Source organism: Gouania willdenowi, chromosome 9 (assembly GCF_900634775.1).
Source record: "Gouania willdenowi chromosome 9, fGouWil2.1, whole genome shotgun sequence".
In the NCBI taxonomy this organism is placed as follows: Eukaryota; Metazoa; Chordata; class Actinopteri; order Blenniiformes; family Gobiesocidae; genus Gouania; species Gouania willdenowi.
This window is the reverse complement of record NC_041052.1, coordinates 3,780,156-3,795,578: the sequence shown is the minus strand read 5'-3', so window position 1 is coordinate 3,795,578 and position 15,423 is coordinate 3,780,156. Positions and strand designations below refer to the sequence as shown.

General features: G+C 37.9%; 1 protein-coding gene across 1 annotated transcript in view; it reads right to left on the bottom strand.

Annotated features, from left to right (window-relative positions):
* The window catches only part of fancc (FA complementation group C), a 40,455-nt gene extending 26,642 nt beyond the window's left edge, over positions 1–13,813 (bottom strand). Inside the window, exons 1-4 of the mRNA XM_028458680.1 lie at positions 13,678–13,813; positions 9,750–9,969; positions 1,428–1,515; positions 1,236–1,330 (exon numbers count right to left, since the gene is read on the bottom strand). Of these exons, the coding sequence (XP_028314481.1) occupies positions 1,236–1,330; positions 1,428–1,515; positions 9,750–9,947 (381 nt within the window). The 5' untranslated portion in view covers positions 9,948–9,969; positions 13,678–13,813. The remainder of the gene's footprint in view (positions 1–1,235; positions 1,331–1,427; positions 1,516–9,749; positions 9,970–13,677) is intronic.
* Between the last annotated feature and the right edge of the window lie 1,610 nt (positions 13,814–15,423).

Below are 15,423 nucleotides of genomic sequence, written 5' to 3'. Positions count from 1 at the left end.
GTGTAATGGTTGAATGTGTGCACATATTCATCCTCTCACTGTACATACAAGTAAAGACACATGAAAGATGCCCAGCATGTGTTTTTTAGAAGTTAATAAAACAAATATGGTGCAAAATAATGCGTTTTGTTAGACATAGATGTTCTAATAAGTACATTTCAAAAGTTTTAGGCCACATTTGTAAAAACAGTGAGTGGAGGAATCCTTTAATTAGGCCCCATCATTACACGGAAATGCCTCACATGCATGTTTTAGGACAATGTCACACATTTACACACTATTTTTCACTGGAAAATGGATGATTGAACGTCTAAAAAACTGCCCATAATCCCGTTTAAGGTTTGTGTTAAGGTTCGTGTGGTGATCATGTTATCTTGTGATTGAAGTATGTTTAAAATGCCTTGCGATGAACAATTGGTTCAGATTATTATGACTGCAATAAAATGTTGGTGTATTAGCTGAACTGGTGATGAGTTTACCTGGTGACACGTCACAGCAGAAGCACCAGTAATCACAAGGCTGTGCAAAATGTGAGGGTGATAAGAGGTTTCATAAATTATTATTAAATGTTTTAGGACCCTATCGCACATATCCATGGTATTTCTCATGTTAAACGAGTGGCTGACAGGCCAACAGTGTGGCTAGTGTGATTTCAGCATAACCACCCTGTTTACGAAAATTACCTGAAGCTTATAAATGTAAAATTAATCACAATAGTTGACTCTAATAACTCTATTTAGCATGTTTGCTACAAATTATGGATGTTTCACAGACTGTAAAGTCATCTCAATAAGGAAAAGATGTTAAAACTCATAGTGGGAGTGGGATTTTATAAAAAAAAAAACAAAAAAAAAAATTGATCTAATTAATTAGAGACTTTGTAATTAATTAACCGCCTAAAAATATGATATAGGTATACCAGGAACTTGCGCAATGAGAAAGTGTTGTGCTGTTTGGAGTGCAAAAATGTATATATATATATTAATATATATATATTAAAACCAGTTTTTTGTGCATTTTGTTTTTGGGGGGGTAATTAATCGCAATTAACAAAACGAGAGTGCGTAAAGCGACGTGGATGTGATTGTCTTGGTTTTCATGGTTTAACCCTCCATAGTGGGAGTATTTTGGTACTATTGACCAAAAGCAGCAATAAAGAAAATAAGCAGTCCCTGTATTCTGGATTTGAATATAAAGCAAAATCGGTCAATTTTGCATTAAAAGATTGTTTCTACCCGTATCCACTCGTTGGCTTTCCTTTCCATTGCATTGCTGGGGCACTTTGAGTACAGGGAGGACAGACATTGTAGCAGCAGCCCTCTGGTTGTGTCTGCAGATAACACACAAGTTAGATTTACTGTCATCAACAACAACAACTTGCTCACCTGTGGATATTCACAGATTAGTTGATTTAAAGGGAAACTCACCATCAGCGGTCACAAACGGAATCCAGCAGAGACGTCCAAGAAATTGTCCCAAGAGCGGCAACTTTTTCAGAGTGTCTGCTGTGGAGCTCTAGGAATAAAAACGACAAATAGAGGATTGTCTTGGTGGGGAAAAAAAAACAACTAAAAAACAATGCTTTGTATGCGTATATTCATCTGCTGCATTGAAGAATTAAGACGAATGCATGAAAAACCCAGTTAGGAAAAAAAAAAAAAACAACAATTTCTCATAAAATGAAATTCACACCTCGTCACATGGTGTGACCTTTTTAAAAATCTTTATAATTTTAGCAGCTCAAAGCCAAGACATTAATCACCACAGGATGCAAGCCGTCCTAATTGGACATAATGAGATGTACAGTATGTTGCTCAGGCTTCATCTGTTTCCTGTGCTTTGGTCTGGTCCAAAATGTTTCCATTTTGTCAATAGTGAGCAATACAGAAAACAGAGCACTGTGCGGGGAGGTGCGCTTGTTAGTGGGAGCATACCTGAAAGGGTTTAATTACGTGTGTGTGAGCATGTTTATCCAGCTCTTAATTACACACCATGTGGTTCGTTTTACATCACAGCCAATGAAAAAAACCCAGAGATGTTTTCAGCTATGCTATCCTTTTAACAACTGACAAAGCCAATCATTTAGAGTATAACTCAATCATTGTTTAATTTATCTGAATTAACCTTGGGAAAATCACTTGTCTAGCATTTCCCATTTTCCAAGAGACCCGAAAAAGATGTTCTGATCAGCAAAGTAAGGCTCATCATTTTTTCTATGTGGTTATATTAAAACAACGTGTTTACATAATTTGTGACATGCCAAAGTGGAACACATCGGCTTTAAGGTCAAGCAACAGGCTGAAACTAATGTTTTTAGTGTTTAATAGTGATGCACGATATTGGATTTTTGGCTGATATACTGATATTTTATATCTTATTTGGCCAATAAAAATGATTTTTCCCCCTCCAACTACCATTACTGCAGAGATAATCTAGTTTTTGTAGTAGAATTACTATACAGGATTATTCTCTATCATGTTGGCCCACTGTAAAATGCAGACATAAGACAAAGCTGAAAACTAATCATTCCATTTGCAAAATACTATTGAATACTTAACTTACGTCGTTCTGTAAAATATCATTCTATCTACCAAACAATTTAGATACTTTCAGCCTATTCCACCTAAAACTGTTATTACAAACAAATCTTATATTAGAAAAACACTATTTTGACAAGATTTAAGCATTTTGTGCTATAGCTCAATTCGATATCAGGAAAAAACATGCATAATGAGGCGTCGTTATGTATATGATGTCTAGGGTTGGGCGATATGAACCAAGATTCATATCTCAATATTTTTTCTCAAAATGGTGATCTACAATATAAATCTGGCTATTTTTAACTCAATAAAGTCTTGCCAGGAAAATAATTCTATGTTCAATTTGCTAATGCAAAATGCTACACAATCACAGTTATTAACAAACAACTGCACAAAATATGCCACTTTTGGCTTTTGTCTTCTTTAAGGGACAGCATGTGTGAGTGAGTTCTGTAGTGTGGCTTGTTTAGATGAAAGTCTGGGTTAGAATGCACTCAGTGATCCATCTAACTGTGCTTTTCATGCTGTTCTGAGAAGTAGTGAAAGCAGCGACTCCTTATACGAGTATTTTATTACAAAAGCTATAAAATAAAAATATATCGAACAAAGTGATATTGTAATTTTCTATATTGCCAAAATAGAAAACTCGATATATCTTGAATCTTGATATGTTCCCCAGGCCTAATGATGTTTTTGGGTTGATCAAAGAAGCAAAGGTTGTCAGTTTCTGCCAATTGTGAATTATATCATCGGAATGGCCGATGTCCGATACTTCATTTTAAAGCTGATATCGGCCGATACCGATAATGTGCTGATAATATCGTGCATCACTTGTTTTTGGTCATAAAACTGACTTTATTGAGAATTAACAGATTGACACACATCCTCAAAGATATGTTGAACTGTAGCATTGCCTTTATATTCAAAGTTGAGCATAATTAATTAAGTATAACTGTTCCTGATTTAAAGTGTTGCTTTGCGTTATGTATCAACTCTATTAGTTTCCTTTTTTGGCTTTACTTTCCTCTGACCAGGTTGTTGAGCCAGTGATTGTCCTGCAATGAATGAATTTTTGTCCCACCATCGCTGCCTATTATTTTCCATTGTGGAATTGTTGATGTTTGATTGTTTATTGGAAACGTTTCAAATAATCAATCTTCAAATAAGTTGAGGAAAAACAGTGTTTAGTTTAGGTCTGTGCGTTTTAAATGAGCATCAGACCATTAAATATTTACTTGACTCATTCAAGTGGATGAGATCACCATTTATTGGGAAACAAAATGTTAACAGGCCAAGCAGGGTTTCTCTAAATGCCCCCTCAATGCCCCAAACCACCAACAGAGTCGTCTAATACGCAGCCCTCACACTTCGCTTTCCCGTCAGTCCATCAGACCACAAGAAATGATGTTGGTGTGCTTACACTTTGTATTGGAGTGCAGCTGATGCAACATTAATGGAATGCCGTTTAAACTGCAGTAGAGACTGTCCACAGCTCTGTGAGCTCAGAGAGTTGACTCAACATTCTCCATGAGCATCAGCGAGTTTGTTTGGATCGGACAGTCACACAAAGTTGACGGATTATAAACCGTACGGAACAAGGAGCAGAAAAGGGAATCCTCATGAGGAAACAATTCTATACTCACCTTCACAGGGGAACAATCAGAAAAGCAATATTACTCTGGTGACTAAGCATATAAACATCCCACAGCCTCCATTCATCTTAGCCTTAGGTGCAGGGTTTTCCATTTGTTTACTTGCAGAACTGATGCACTGAAACATCTGTATAGTAACACTGGTGGTGAAAAAGCGATACCAACACATCCCATGAATGCGGTTTGGATGATCTCTCTAAAGCTGAATAATAAAACTTTGTTAGTAATCTGTGTCAGAAATGTCTTCAGCCAATCAGTTTTCACGTCAGTCTTACTCTTCGTATTTACGATCCCATATTGCAGGAGTGTCAAACTCATTTTAATTCAGTGGACCAGTTCAATCTCAAGTAGGCTGCAGATTATGAGCGGCAAAACTATCAAATTTATCATTTATATACCCTAGTTACTATTTCCACATATAATATTATTATGTAAGTCACTGACAATATTCAAGAAATAATCGGCATATTTCAGTCCCTACTGGACCTTAAATTTCCATGATTTCGTGTCCAATTTAGGGAAATCTTGAGGAATAATTAAAGGAAAATTGTAGGACTTTGAAAAAATTGAGAGTATTTAACAACAATTTGAGATTAGAAATAACTACCATCATATGATATATGCAGAGGAAAACTGTGAACCCTGTAAAAAATTTTTTAGAGGTACTGAGATATCTACAAGTGAATTTGTTGGTATTTTACACAATGAGTCATGTTTTCCCTGTCATTTTAACTTTGAGGCCTTGAGTTTGATACATTTGCCATAGAGAATCTATGGTGACATATCACTTCAATCTGAGGTTTTAAATGGAGATGGCTGCAGCATTTGGATGCCACTGTCAGCCATCTTACTACAGATCCACACAGGCTTTCAGGTGAACAAGAAAGACACCTTAAAAATGGGGAAGTCCCTTTAACTTCATCAAACCAGTCGTAATCACTAGTCACAGTTTGTCCAACATGTCGACCTCCACAAGCATTTTATTGCAAATGTACCTTATAAATCAACTATAATTCACCCTAGGAAAGGTTGCAAAGAATCAATCTTTCAGTTGAGCTGTCACTAGTCTGTTAACCAGGGTTTCAAGCTCAGGTCTATGTCGGGCTCTGTTTTCCTGCTCAAACACACCTTAAAAGTGCAAAAGGTAACTCTCATAAGAGTCACTTTTTGTCATATTTTCTAAAACTGTCACTATGTAAAGACAGCATTACATGAAACTAGTAATCCATAAAAAAATAAAAAATAAAAAAACTAGCTCATTAAGTCCCGCCTACTGCTCCTATTACAAATTGCCAGAACCCACGCGACCGAGCAAAAAGAACTAATCAGAGCCAGGACTGTGTTTGATGGACTGTCTGACAGCTGTCCATCACAGCTCCCGCCCCCTTCCTCCTCCGCTAGCTCATGCTCACGCTAGTTAGCATCAACAGCTAGACAGCGATTAAAAAGAGGAAAGTGGAGGGAACTCTGATCTAGAAGGACTCAAAACTGATTTGTAACTGTTACACTAGTACTCCGTAGTGCATGTTATATTACTGTGATGTTGCCATCGGGCTAACGTTAGCTTGTTTCCGATACTAATGTTAACGTCAGTGGTTGGTGTTTTATTGGAAAGTAGAAGACAATATCTTTATGAAGTGATCTGACAGTCTTATCGTTTTTGTTGAGTGGTTTACTGGCCATTTAGCAATATTCACGCCATCCTCCTTGAAGGAAGGGAGGGACTTTGGACGCAGGGCAGGAGAGCAGCAAAGAGGGAGGGGGAGGGATCTAAAAGTTGTACTTGTTCAAATTTAATGCCAACTCCTCTCTCTCCTCCAAGTTACCGACTGCACCTTTAATCTGTTGAATGTCATCCTTCACCTCTGAAAAAAGCGTGATTGCATGACATTCACAGCAATCAGGTGTGTTGGAGCAACTTAAAACATGCAGGAAATTGTCCCCCCAAGGCCTGGACCCCTGTGACTTCCATAAAAAGTCCAACGCTCATCTGGCAGATAACACACTAAGTGGTTACTACCAAAAATAAAGGCTGGCATTTAATTCCCTGTAAAACGGCAACATTTACAATATAACTTTAAAAGTTTGGGTTTAGAGGGATTAAACAGGCAAGATAAAACACAACCATAAAGATAGTGGTAGGTGGATTTAGTTGCACACTGAAGGAGCCCAACCAGCTGTTAGACTAAAGCAAATGATTTAAAGGCTCCAGGCTTGGACTGAGAAGACAAATATGACATTTCTTTTCTCTCTATATCCCAAATTTCCAAATAAGTGTCAAAGAACATTTCCTAGAATGTCATCTGTTTATTATGAAAAGTCAGAATGAGACAGAGAACATTCTTCGCTGCTGCTCTGACCAATTGAAAATCTGGAAATGAACAATAACTTGAGAATTTCTCATCTTAGACCAATAAACCACAGGAAAGTTATAAGGTCATCAAAGGATGCACAATGCTGCCAAGAAGCAGGCAATCCTCATCTGGTCTTTTATGAGGCCTCTGCCAATAAAAAGGATTTCAAACCAATTAAGGTATACTATTATCTGTCTTTGTGTCTTTATTTGTATCCGCTCTCTCCCTCTACACATGCTGACACCTCTGCATGACGTACACACGGAACAATGCTAACAGAAAAGACAGGAGAAAATAAAGCCCGTCAGTTCCTGATCTATGAAAACATACCAGCAGTTGCCAAAGCAGAGTGAAAGTCAAAAGGAAGACAGCGAGGCTCTGAGAAAGATTCTGACCCCAGTCCAAAGACACAACAAAACATACGACATGTAGAACATCACAATTTAAAACTTACAGGGACACCGTGACTGTGAGAATATAAAAAAAGAGGTAATTATACTGAACAACCAAAGAACCTTTTTACTTACTCTCCAGAAATCAGATGTCCCTAAAATTAATAGTGGCACTGTATTTGAGTTTATTTAGGAAAAATCAACATTAAGATTTGTATTCTGGATCAAGTAACAGTCAATACCTAATGTTGCCACTATGTACTGCAATTATTGCAGCTATTCTTCAGCACACCCAAACCCACAATATTACTAGAAGTGTGCCAATACATTGATTATTAAATTAATTACGCTTCGACACGTGACGATCCGATACCAATTCATAAATGTTAAAAAACCGATTGTTTTTCATGATAACTAAATGACAGGAACATGGCCGCTGCTCGCGGAACGAAAGTTCAAGTCGCGCATGCCGCCTGGACACCTGAAGGGACGGACCAGGTGAAGGAGGCGATTGCAGCAGCTAACTCTTCAGCTCAAATTACTGAGCGGGAAATTCACTCATCCGGATTAAACATTAGCGTTTGAAAGAATTAAGTGCTGTATCCTATGATTTCAAAGTTGGCCGAGAGGCGTCTGTGCATTCCTGGCACCAGAGTCTCCTCGTCGGGCGTATTTCTTCCGCGGGGGTGCGTCGCGACCGGGTCGGCCTGGAAGGCCCGGAGGGTATGAATCCAAAATCGTGATAATCGTTAAAATCGTAATAATTGTTGATAAATCGAATGGTAGCACCCTGAATTGTAATCAAATTGTGAGGTTCCTTAGATACGACACCCCTAAATATTACAGGTTTCTTGTTGTGGAATCGAATGCCATTCTTCGCTCAGAGCATTCTGAAGTTCATCAACTACATTTTGCATCTGGATACGGGCACGATCCAGAATGTCCCATAAATGTCCTACGAAAGACATATCAGGGGAGGATGCTGGCCGAGGAAGTGTAGCAAGGTTCTTCTGACTAAGAAAATCAGTCACAACCCTCGCTGTGTGTGGGTATGGATACCTGACCCAAGCCTGATGGGAACTGATGGGATCCTACAGCTCGGGCCAAGTTTGGACAGATGTTGAGAAATGGTTCACGGGATCACAACGAGCTTATTATGTAGGGAGCCAATGGACATGTTTCACTTCATGCAAACAACAACTACCATCTTCAGGGTAATAAGGCAGAGCACTTTGCGGCATCGCAAACTCTTGTCCACCTCGCACTTATTTTGCCTTAAATCTGGTGGAACACACACTCTCCTCAGAGCCGTTGCTTGACAACGTGCAGGCTTTTTTTTTTCACACAGTGATGACGGATGTCTGTTCAACCAGATGGATACAAACAGCGCAAAGTGCTTGTACCCTCTGCATGCTGATGCGCTCTTCTAGTGACATTTCCGAATGCAAAAAATATAGGTTACAGTTGCTTAATAAAAGCAGGTTTTCCACACAAACAACCATAAATGTGTCCAGTCCGAGCTCAGACAGAAAAATACAGCCCCTTCCGCACTCGAGTGTGATTGGGCAGAGTGAAGTTATGACTTTGTATCACAGGGCGCAGTATCTTGTCCCAATAACAGATTTTTTGCAGATACAAGCCCAAGCCATGCTCGGTTCACCAAAGCAATCTCTCCGGATATCCGCGGCAGCATACTGTTGTCCCGTTTTACCCGGGAAAAGTGTTCCGTCATCTGTAGGATAAAGACATAACCTACAAAACCTTGATTAATTTGTGAACAGAATGGTTGCCCACTATAGCAAGGTCCAGATCAGTCGACGACGTCTCCGTTCGTCCGTTAACAATGGCCCAAAATACAACCTAAGTGCTCAAAGGCAGACCTTTTGAAAATGGCGCCAGATCGTTTGAGCACTCACATGGGAGTTGTGAGTTCCAGGCGTCTCTCTTGTGGCAATGAGTTGACGATCACAGAGATGGGCCATGCGAAAATATGACCCAGCTTATGTTTGGTCACAGATGGTTTTCCGGAACTTGTTATGATTCCTCCCTGGTTCACGGAACTTCCTGATAGTGGACTCGTAAACATTGAGATGTCTGGCAACGTTCCAAGCCATCAAACCAGTATCAAGCATACATATGGTGCATTCGCTGAGGTTTTGAGTGAGGTGTGGCATCGTGAAAATATGGTAAACATAAAATGTTATTTGCTTTTACAGACCCCGGATACACAAACAAAATTGCCACTTCCAAAGCACTAATTTTATTTTGGCTCGTAGTGGAAAACTCAGTAGTACAAATACCCACTTTGTGTAAACCATGCAAAAAACTTTGCAAAAACTGTGTATAAATGGCAAGAGGGCATCAACTGACCACAGCAGTACTGCAGCTGTACTATTATCTTCCTTCTAACAGAATTTGTTGGAGCTGATATGGGGATACATTAGGTTAGAGTTGGAGGTCCCAACGTGCTTATTACCCAACTGATCCAACATTTAATCTCAGCACTGCCAGACAGATGTAGATGACTTCTCGGCAGCACAGAGCGGCTTCTGTTGGCGGGTCCCTCCCAACGCTGGACTGGCCATTTAAACCCTGGCTTGGAAAGTGTGTGAAAATGTGCAGGTTTGTACACAAGAGCAGGAAACCTCTGCTCGCCCTCTCAGCTACATTCATTAATTCTTAATTTCCTTTTTGGTTTGATGCGTCGAATGTCAAAGAGAGCCTTTTAAGTGAATAATCACCTTTAAATGAGCCACGGAGGAATATGTAGAGTACACAAAGTTCGTCATGACTTTTGGTATATCTACTCACCATGTAGTTAATGTGTGTGAGAAGCTGCTGAAGGAAATCCCTCAGTCGACTGAAGTGCAGGCAGGTGTCTTTGTGAGTGCCCAGACTGTTAAACTGGCCCCAGGCCACAGCTTTGTCAAGCCAGAACTGCAAGTCTTCAGCGTCCAGCGAGGGATTTGCTGGTTCCTGGATCTCGTTCCCTGGCTGAGGCTCACACATTTCACTGCTCGTTCAAGGCAAACTTTGTCGAGCGCCAGGAGAGTTCCAAGAAGAAAAACAACTAGGTTAAGGTTAAATTGAGGGAAGAGCCGAACAGATCATCATTTCTTCCTCGTTAGTATAACAAAAATGACAAATGGAAGTAAGATCAATGTTTCCCTCACTAATCAAGACTAGGAACTAATCATGGGCCATTTTTAAAAACACTCTAGACATATTGCCTTACATGTATTAATGCAAAATAATTGCGCGCTTCTCATTTTTGAACTCCATCAAGATATTGATACCCTGAAGCCACACACCAAATTTGGTTACAAAAAGGTTTCTGAATAAAGCCGTCCCCTTTAACTCAGACGAACGGAGCTCAAACCTATATCACCCTTCACACTTTGTGGCGGGGGATAATAAATAAAAAAGTGGTATTGGGACACCCCTACTATTGATTGTGAGAGATTGCACAGCATTGGAATAAATACAGATCAGGAGTATTATAGCAACTGTTACATTATTGTCACACCAGTATGTTGGAAATATTCAACAGCAAATTTCTGGCATTTCTGCCTTCTAATAACTGTAACTAACTAACTATTATACTCCTGGACTTAGGGATTAGGGTGGTCCATCAAAGACATGAAGTTTCAGATAACCTCGATTAGAATCCTGCTTTAGGTTTTGGAATCCAGAAGATGATTTCAGAATAAATTTAGGAGAAAAAGGATATGTTTTAGAGCTGGCACAAGATACCCAAAGTTTCCTGTAAATTGACTAATTACATATACATTATACATAATAACGAGAGTTCAGAGAATTCCTGAACTCTCCTTTCTCCAATATGCCTTTTTTTATGTGGCTTGCTATGTTATAGTATGGAACAATTTTCAAGAGTCTTGTGCAACCTCCAAATTGCCCCAAAGAATTTGGCCAGATATGGAAACAAATGCAGGGTCTTAACCAAGAATTCTAACAAAATAACAATTTTGGACCACCCCAATAGGGATTAACCAGATTACACACTTCAAAAAATGTAGTAGATGTATGACCCCTTCTATTCCCACTGTTTCATATGAAAATGTAACCAAAACAATTATAAAAAGGCAGAAACTATTCTTTTGTCCTCATTTTTTTACAACCAACATTAAACTAAGTTATTGAGATTTCAGTTCTGAGAAGATCAACTGTCTGCCACACATTCACGGAGGCCTACTGAGAAATAAAAAAAAGTGTGTGTGTGTGTGTGTGTGTGTGTGTGTGTGTGTGTGTGTGTGTGTGTGTGTGTGTGTGTGTGTGTGTGTGTGTGTGCGTGTGTGTGTGTGTGTTTCATGTCTGTGCGCGAGTCTTTTTGTTGTTTTTGCTATAATGACAGGTCTGTGTGGGACACCACAGGGTTGTGTTTTATGATCACCTCGTTACACTCGATTTGTTTAATGTCTTGCCATCATCTCAGCTGGAAAGTCCCTAAGGCTCGCTGATGTGAAAGTATAAATAAAATACTTGTTCTGGGGAGGGAAAAAATGAAGGGAAAAAACTCCTTGTTGTTGACGTGTATTGATGGGCTCAGTTTTTTTTAAAAAAAAAGAGGAAAAGCGCTACATGCTAACAACTTGTAGTAGCGGACAGTTAGTTACGTGTAAATACAATGTGTGCTTATTATATAAACACATATACACAGAAAACACATCCCATCATTAGCATGTGCGTTTTTGGCTGCACGCGCTCTCTGGAGCAGGAACGAAATGTGACTGCTCAAATATTATCGTTGAGGATGTGTTAAACTAAGTTTGTGGACTTTGGGTTTTGCTGAGTTTGCAGTTCAAATTATGAGCGTGTTGACATTATTTCAGTAGAAACACATCAGTTAAACTTCGCTCTACCCAAATGTACTTGTTTGAGCTTTAGGTTTTGCTACAAAATAAAGTAAATTGATGAAAATGTTGCTAAATTTAAGGCTCTTCAAACAATTATTACAGCAAGTATAAATGCATCAAATGGAATGGAATATTTTTAATGATAAAATCAAGTATTCAAATTATATTTGTATGTGATTATTTGATCCTCATTTTAGGAGGAATTTGGAGGCTTTTACACCTGTCTATTGTGTTATCTGCAGATAAAGCCGTGATGGGCTCAGAAAAGTATCGCAGTGGTTTTCAATTCAAGCTTTTGTGAATCTTGACATGTCTCTTGTCTTAAGATTTTTTAAAAAATGGCTGCATCATGTGATATAAGCATTGGGAAACTCTGAGTGCTGCAAATATTGTGGAGTTTCTTTGATTTTGTGTATGTAGAGGAACTGGGATCTGCAACTGAGCTTTTTGATAATTTACACAATGATTCATTATTTCTCTACCATTTTTACCTTCTCTTGAAGGCTGAATTGGATGCACTACAGCAGTGGTTCTCAAACCTTTTGGGCTCTAGTACCCCCTTTCTCTTATTTAGAAATCCAAGTCCCCCCTTATGTCCGACTACAACATTTTGCTCAGAATTCTGTGAAAAAAATACATTTAAAGCATAATGATGAATGAATGAGTGAAAATACATATTTTAAATAATCTCATTTTGTAAATAAGTGGAATAAAACTGAATTTATTTATTGAATTTGCTGAAAAAAATTATATTTTTCTCTAGTTTTTATCATTTATGGTCATTTCCTACATGGTCTGGAACCAAGACGGACCATTGTATTTTCAGTTCATGTTCTAATTAAAATAATTTCTATCATCATTTTATGTGTTTCTGTGTCATTTTGCTGTTGTTTGTTTGTTCTTTTTATTATTCTGTATATTTTTCTCGTATTTGGTGTGTTTATATTGGTATCATTTAAATTATTTTCTCTTAGTGTGTGTGTGTGTTTTGGTGTCATTTTGTGTATTTTGCTGTTTGTTTTTAATATTCAGTATATTTTTCTCTTATTTTGTGTGTTTTTGTGAGTTGTTGGTAATATTCAATGTGATTATCATTTTTAACTAAAAATTTTGCCCTAAAGTTGCCTAATTTTGTGTGGATGCAAATTAAATGCATACAAACTGACATTAAAACACAAAAAATTGCAGAAAGTAACAGACTAATCAGCAATAACACACAGAACCAGCTGAACTGCACAAAATAACCATAAGAAAACAAAACTACAGAAAAATACACACAAAGGACAAAAAAATACAAAATTACTACAATTAGACATTGGAAAAATATATGAAACGACAAGAAAAATAAACATAAAATGACTCACAACACACAAAATGACAACAATATGAAAAATGACTCCAAAAACACACAAAATGAACAGAAATACTGTGATAAAATAAAATAACATAAAATAAAATAAGAAAATTTCAACCTAAAAACTCTTACCTGTTTTAACTATACTTTTTATTTTAGATAATTAAATATAAATCTAAATTTCAACGCTATTAAACAACATGTATTGTACTAACCCTACCACACAGGGACATTTGATAATCTGTCTGTAACAGCGTTCCCCCACCACTAGGTGTTAGTATTTCATCCACTTCGCTGCAACGTCGTTATGAGAAGATGAAACTCAAACTGCTTCCAGTTACAAATATAAAGACTAAGCACAACTTCCAACTTTATATTTTCTTTTTAACAGTATGACAGGAAACCTAGAGGTTTTTTTCTGCATGCAAACCAACAGTTATCAGTGCTGTTCGCACATAAACATTAAAATGTACGTCAACATGGACTTTAGTTGGTTTAAAAGTGCACTTACGTATGAAAGAAGACGTGTAGATGTTGAACTCAACCCCCCGCGTAGTAAATGACAGCCAGAGATGTCATGAAGTTATTACCGCGGTTTTCAGACACGACATTTTTCTCTATAAAGTAAACAAATAGTACTTCCGTCTTTTTCCCGCGGTTCAGCGATGAAAAGCAAATGATTGGCTGGCTGAGATGTGGGCTCGTACTTCCTGCTCGTAATGCAACCTGGGAGAATGAGTTTTACAGCCAAAACAGCTACAACAGGAAATATAGGGGATTTTCTCCCGGTAAATCATACATATTAAATGATAATTACACACAAATAAGTGTCTCACATCAACACATTAAGTTTGGGTTGTAATATCAGTGATATGGAAAGACATCAGTGATATAACCATACGCTCTACTAGTACTCAAGTCTCAAGTACATGTACTCAATTTTGGTTTACTAGTTCACAAGTTTACTTTATTAGTGGTGTCACTACTACTGCTAGTTGACCAGAGTAGAGAACACTTAAAAATGTTCACTAGCTTATATCACGACTGCAGTCATTTTTTTTTTTTTTTATTTTATTTTATTTTTTTTTTACAAATTTCCTTAAATTATTCCACAAAATATTACCATATATTTAATAACATTTTCATAAAAAAAAAAAAAAAAAAACAATATTTAACTAGAAGATCTTGCAGACTGATATCTGTCACTTATTACATGAATATTGTCGGTGCCTTACATACTTTTTATGTCATTTATACATTAATGTGCCAGTTAAGGCACATTAATGTTGAAATTGCTCGTTTTCCATCTTAAAATTTGCAGGGGGGACAAATGAATGAAAAAAAAAGAGCATAAAATGGAAAAATGTAAAAAAGAAAGAAAGAAAAAAAGGAGAAAATATGTATATATATATTTTTTTTTTTTCTCAATCTATGAACTACTTGATATCAAAAAAAGATCCCTGAACTCAAATGAGTTGGACACCCCTGCTTTATAAATTATAGGCTAATATGTGGGCGGGGAAAAGCAAATTAATGCTTGCGATTAATTGAAAATAATAAACCAATCAGGGAGCTGGATTTGGTTATAATCCCTCCTACTTTACGTGCATTTGTTCTACTAGTGAATCATTTGAGTTCACCAGTAATACTAAGCAAAAATGACTCTGTAGTTATACTTTTTGCTTCACTAGTAAAGTGCACTGACATGTGCACGAGTAGTAAACTAAAACTGAGCACATCCACACATACACACACAATTATTTACAACACATTCCTGCAGGAAAACAAAATCAAACAATTATAGCAAAAAAAATAATAATAATAATAATGATAAATTATAGATTAAATGAGCGAATGAATGACTTTCTAAATCTCCTTACGGTAGCTAGCCCTGGTGTAATGAAGCTAGCAGTTTGCCACTCATTAGCAGTTCCATTATGATCGCAGTGCTAGGGTCTGGGACAAAGGGCCTGCTGTGTGGCTGTAATGTGAAAATGGGCTCACAGCTGAAAACGCAGCCCTAGCCCGTGCCTGCCCTCCTCTTTTTTCCTCTCTTGTTGGTTTGTGAGAATGTGCTTTTGACTCGTGAGGGTCCAGGGGGTGAAGCAGAGTGCATACCATGGCCTCCGTCCCACACTGCCTACGTCCCTCTGAAACCTAAAGCAAACTTCGGGGGGTCCCGAACCAGCACGGCTTTAAACTGACAAATCACTCTGAGGCTCCAGCCAGACTCAGAGCAGCAGGAAACGCTTGTTTA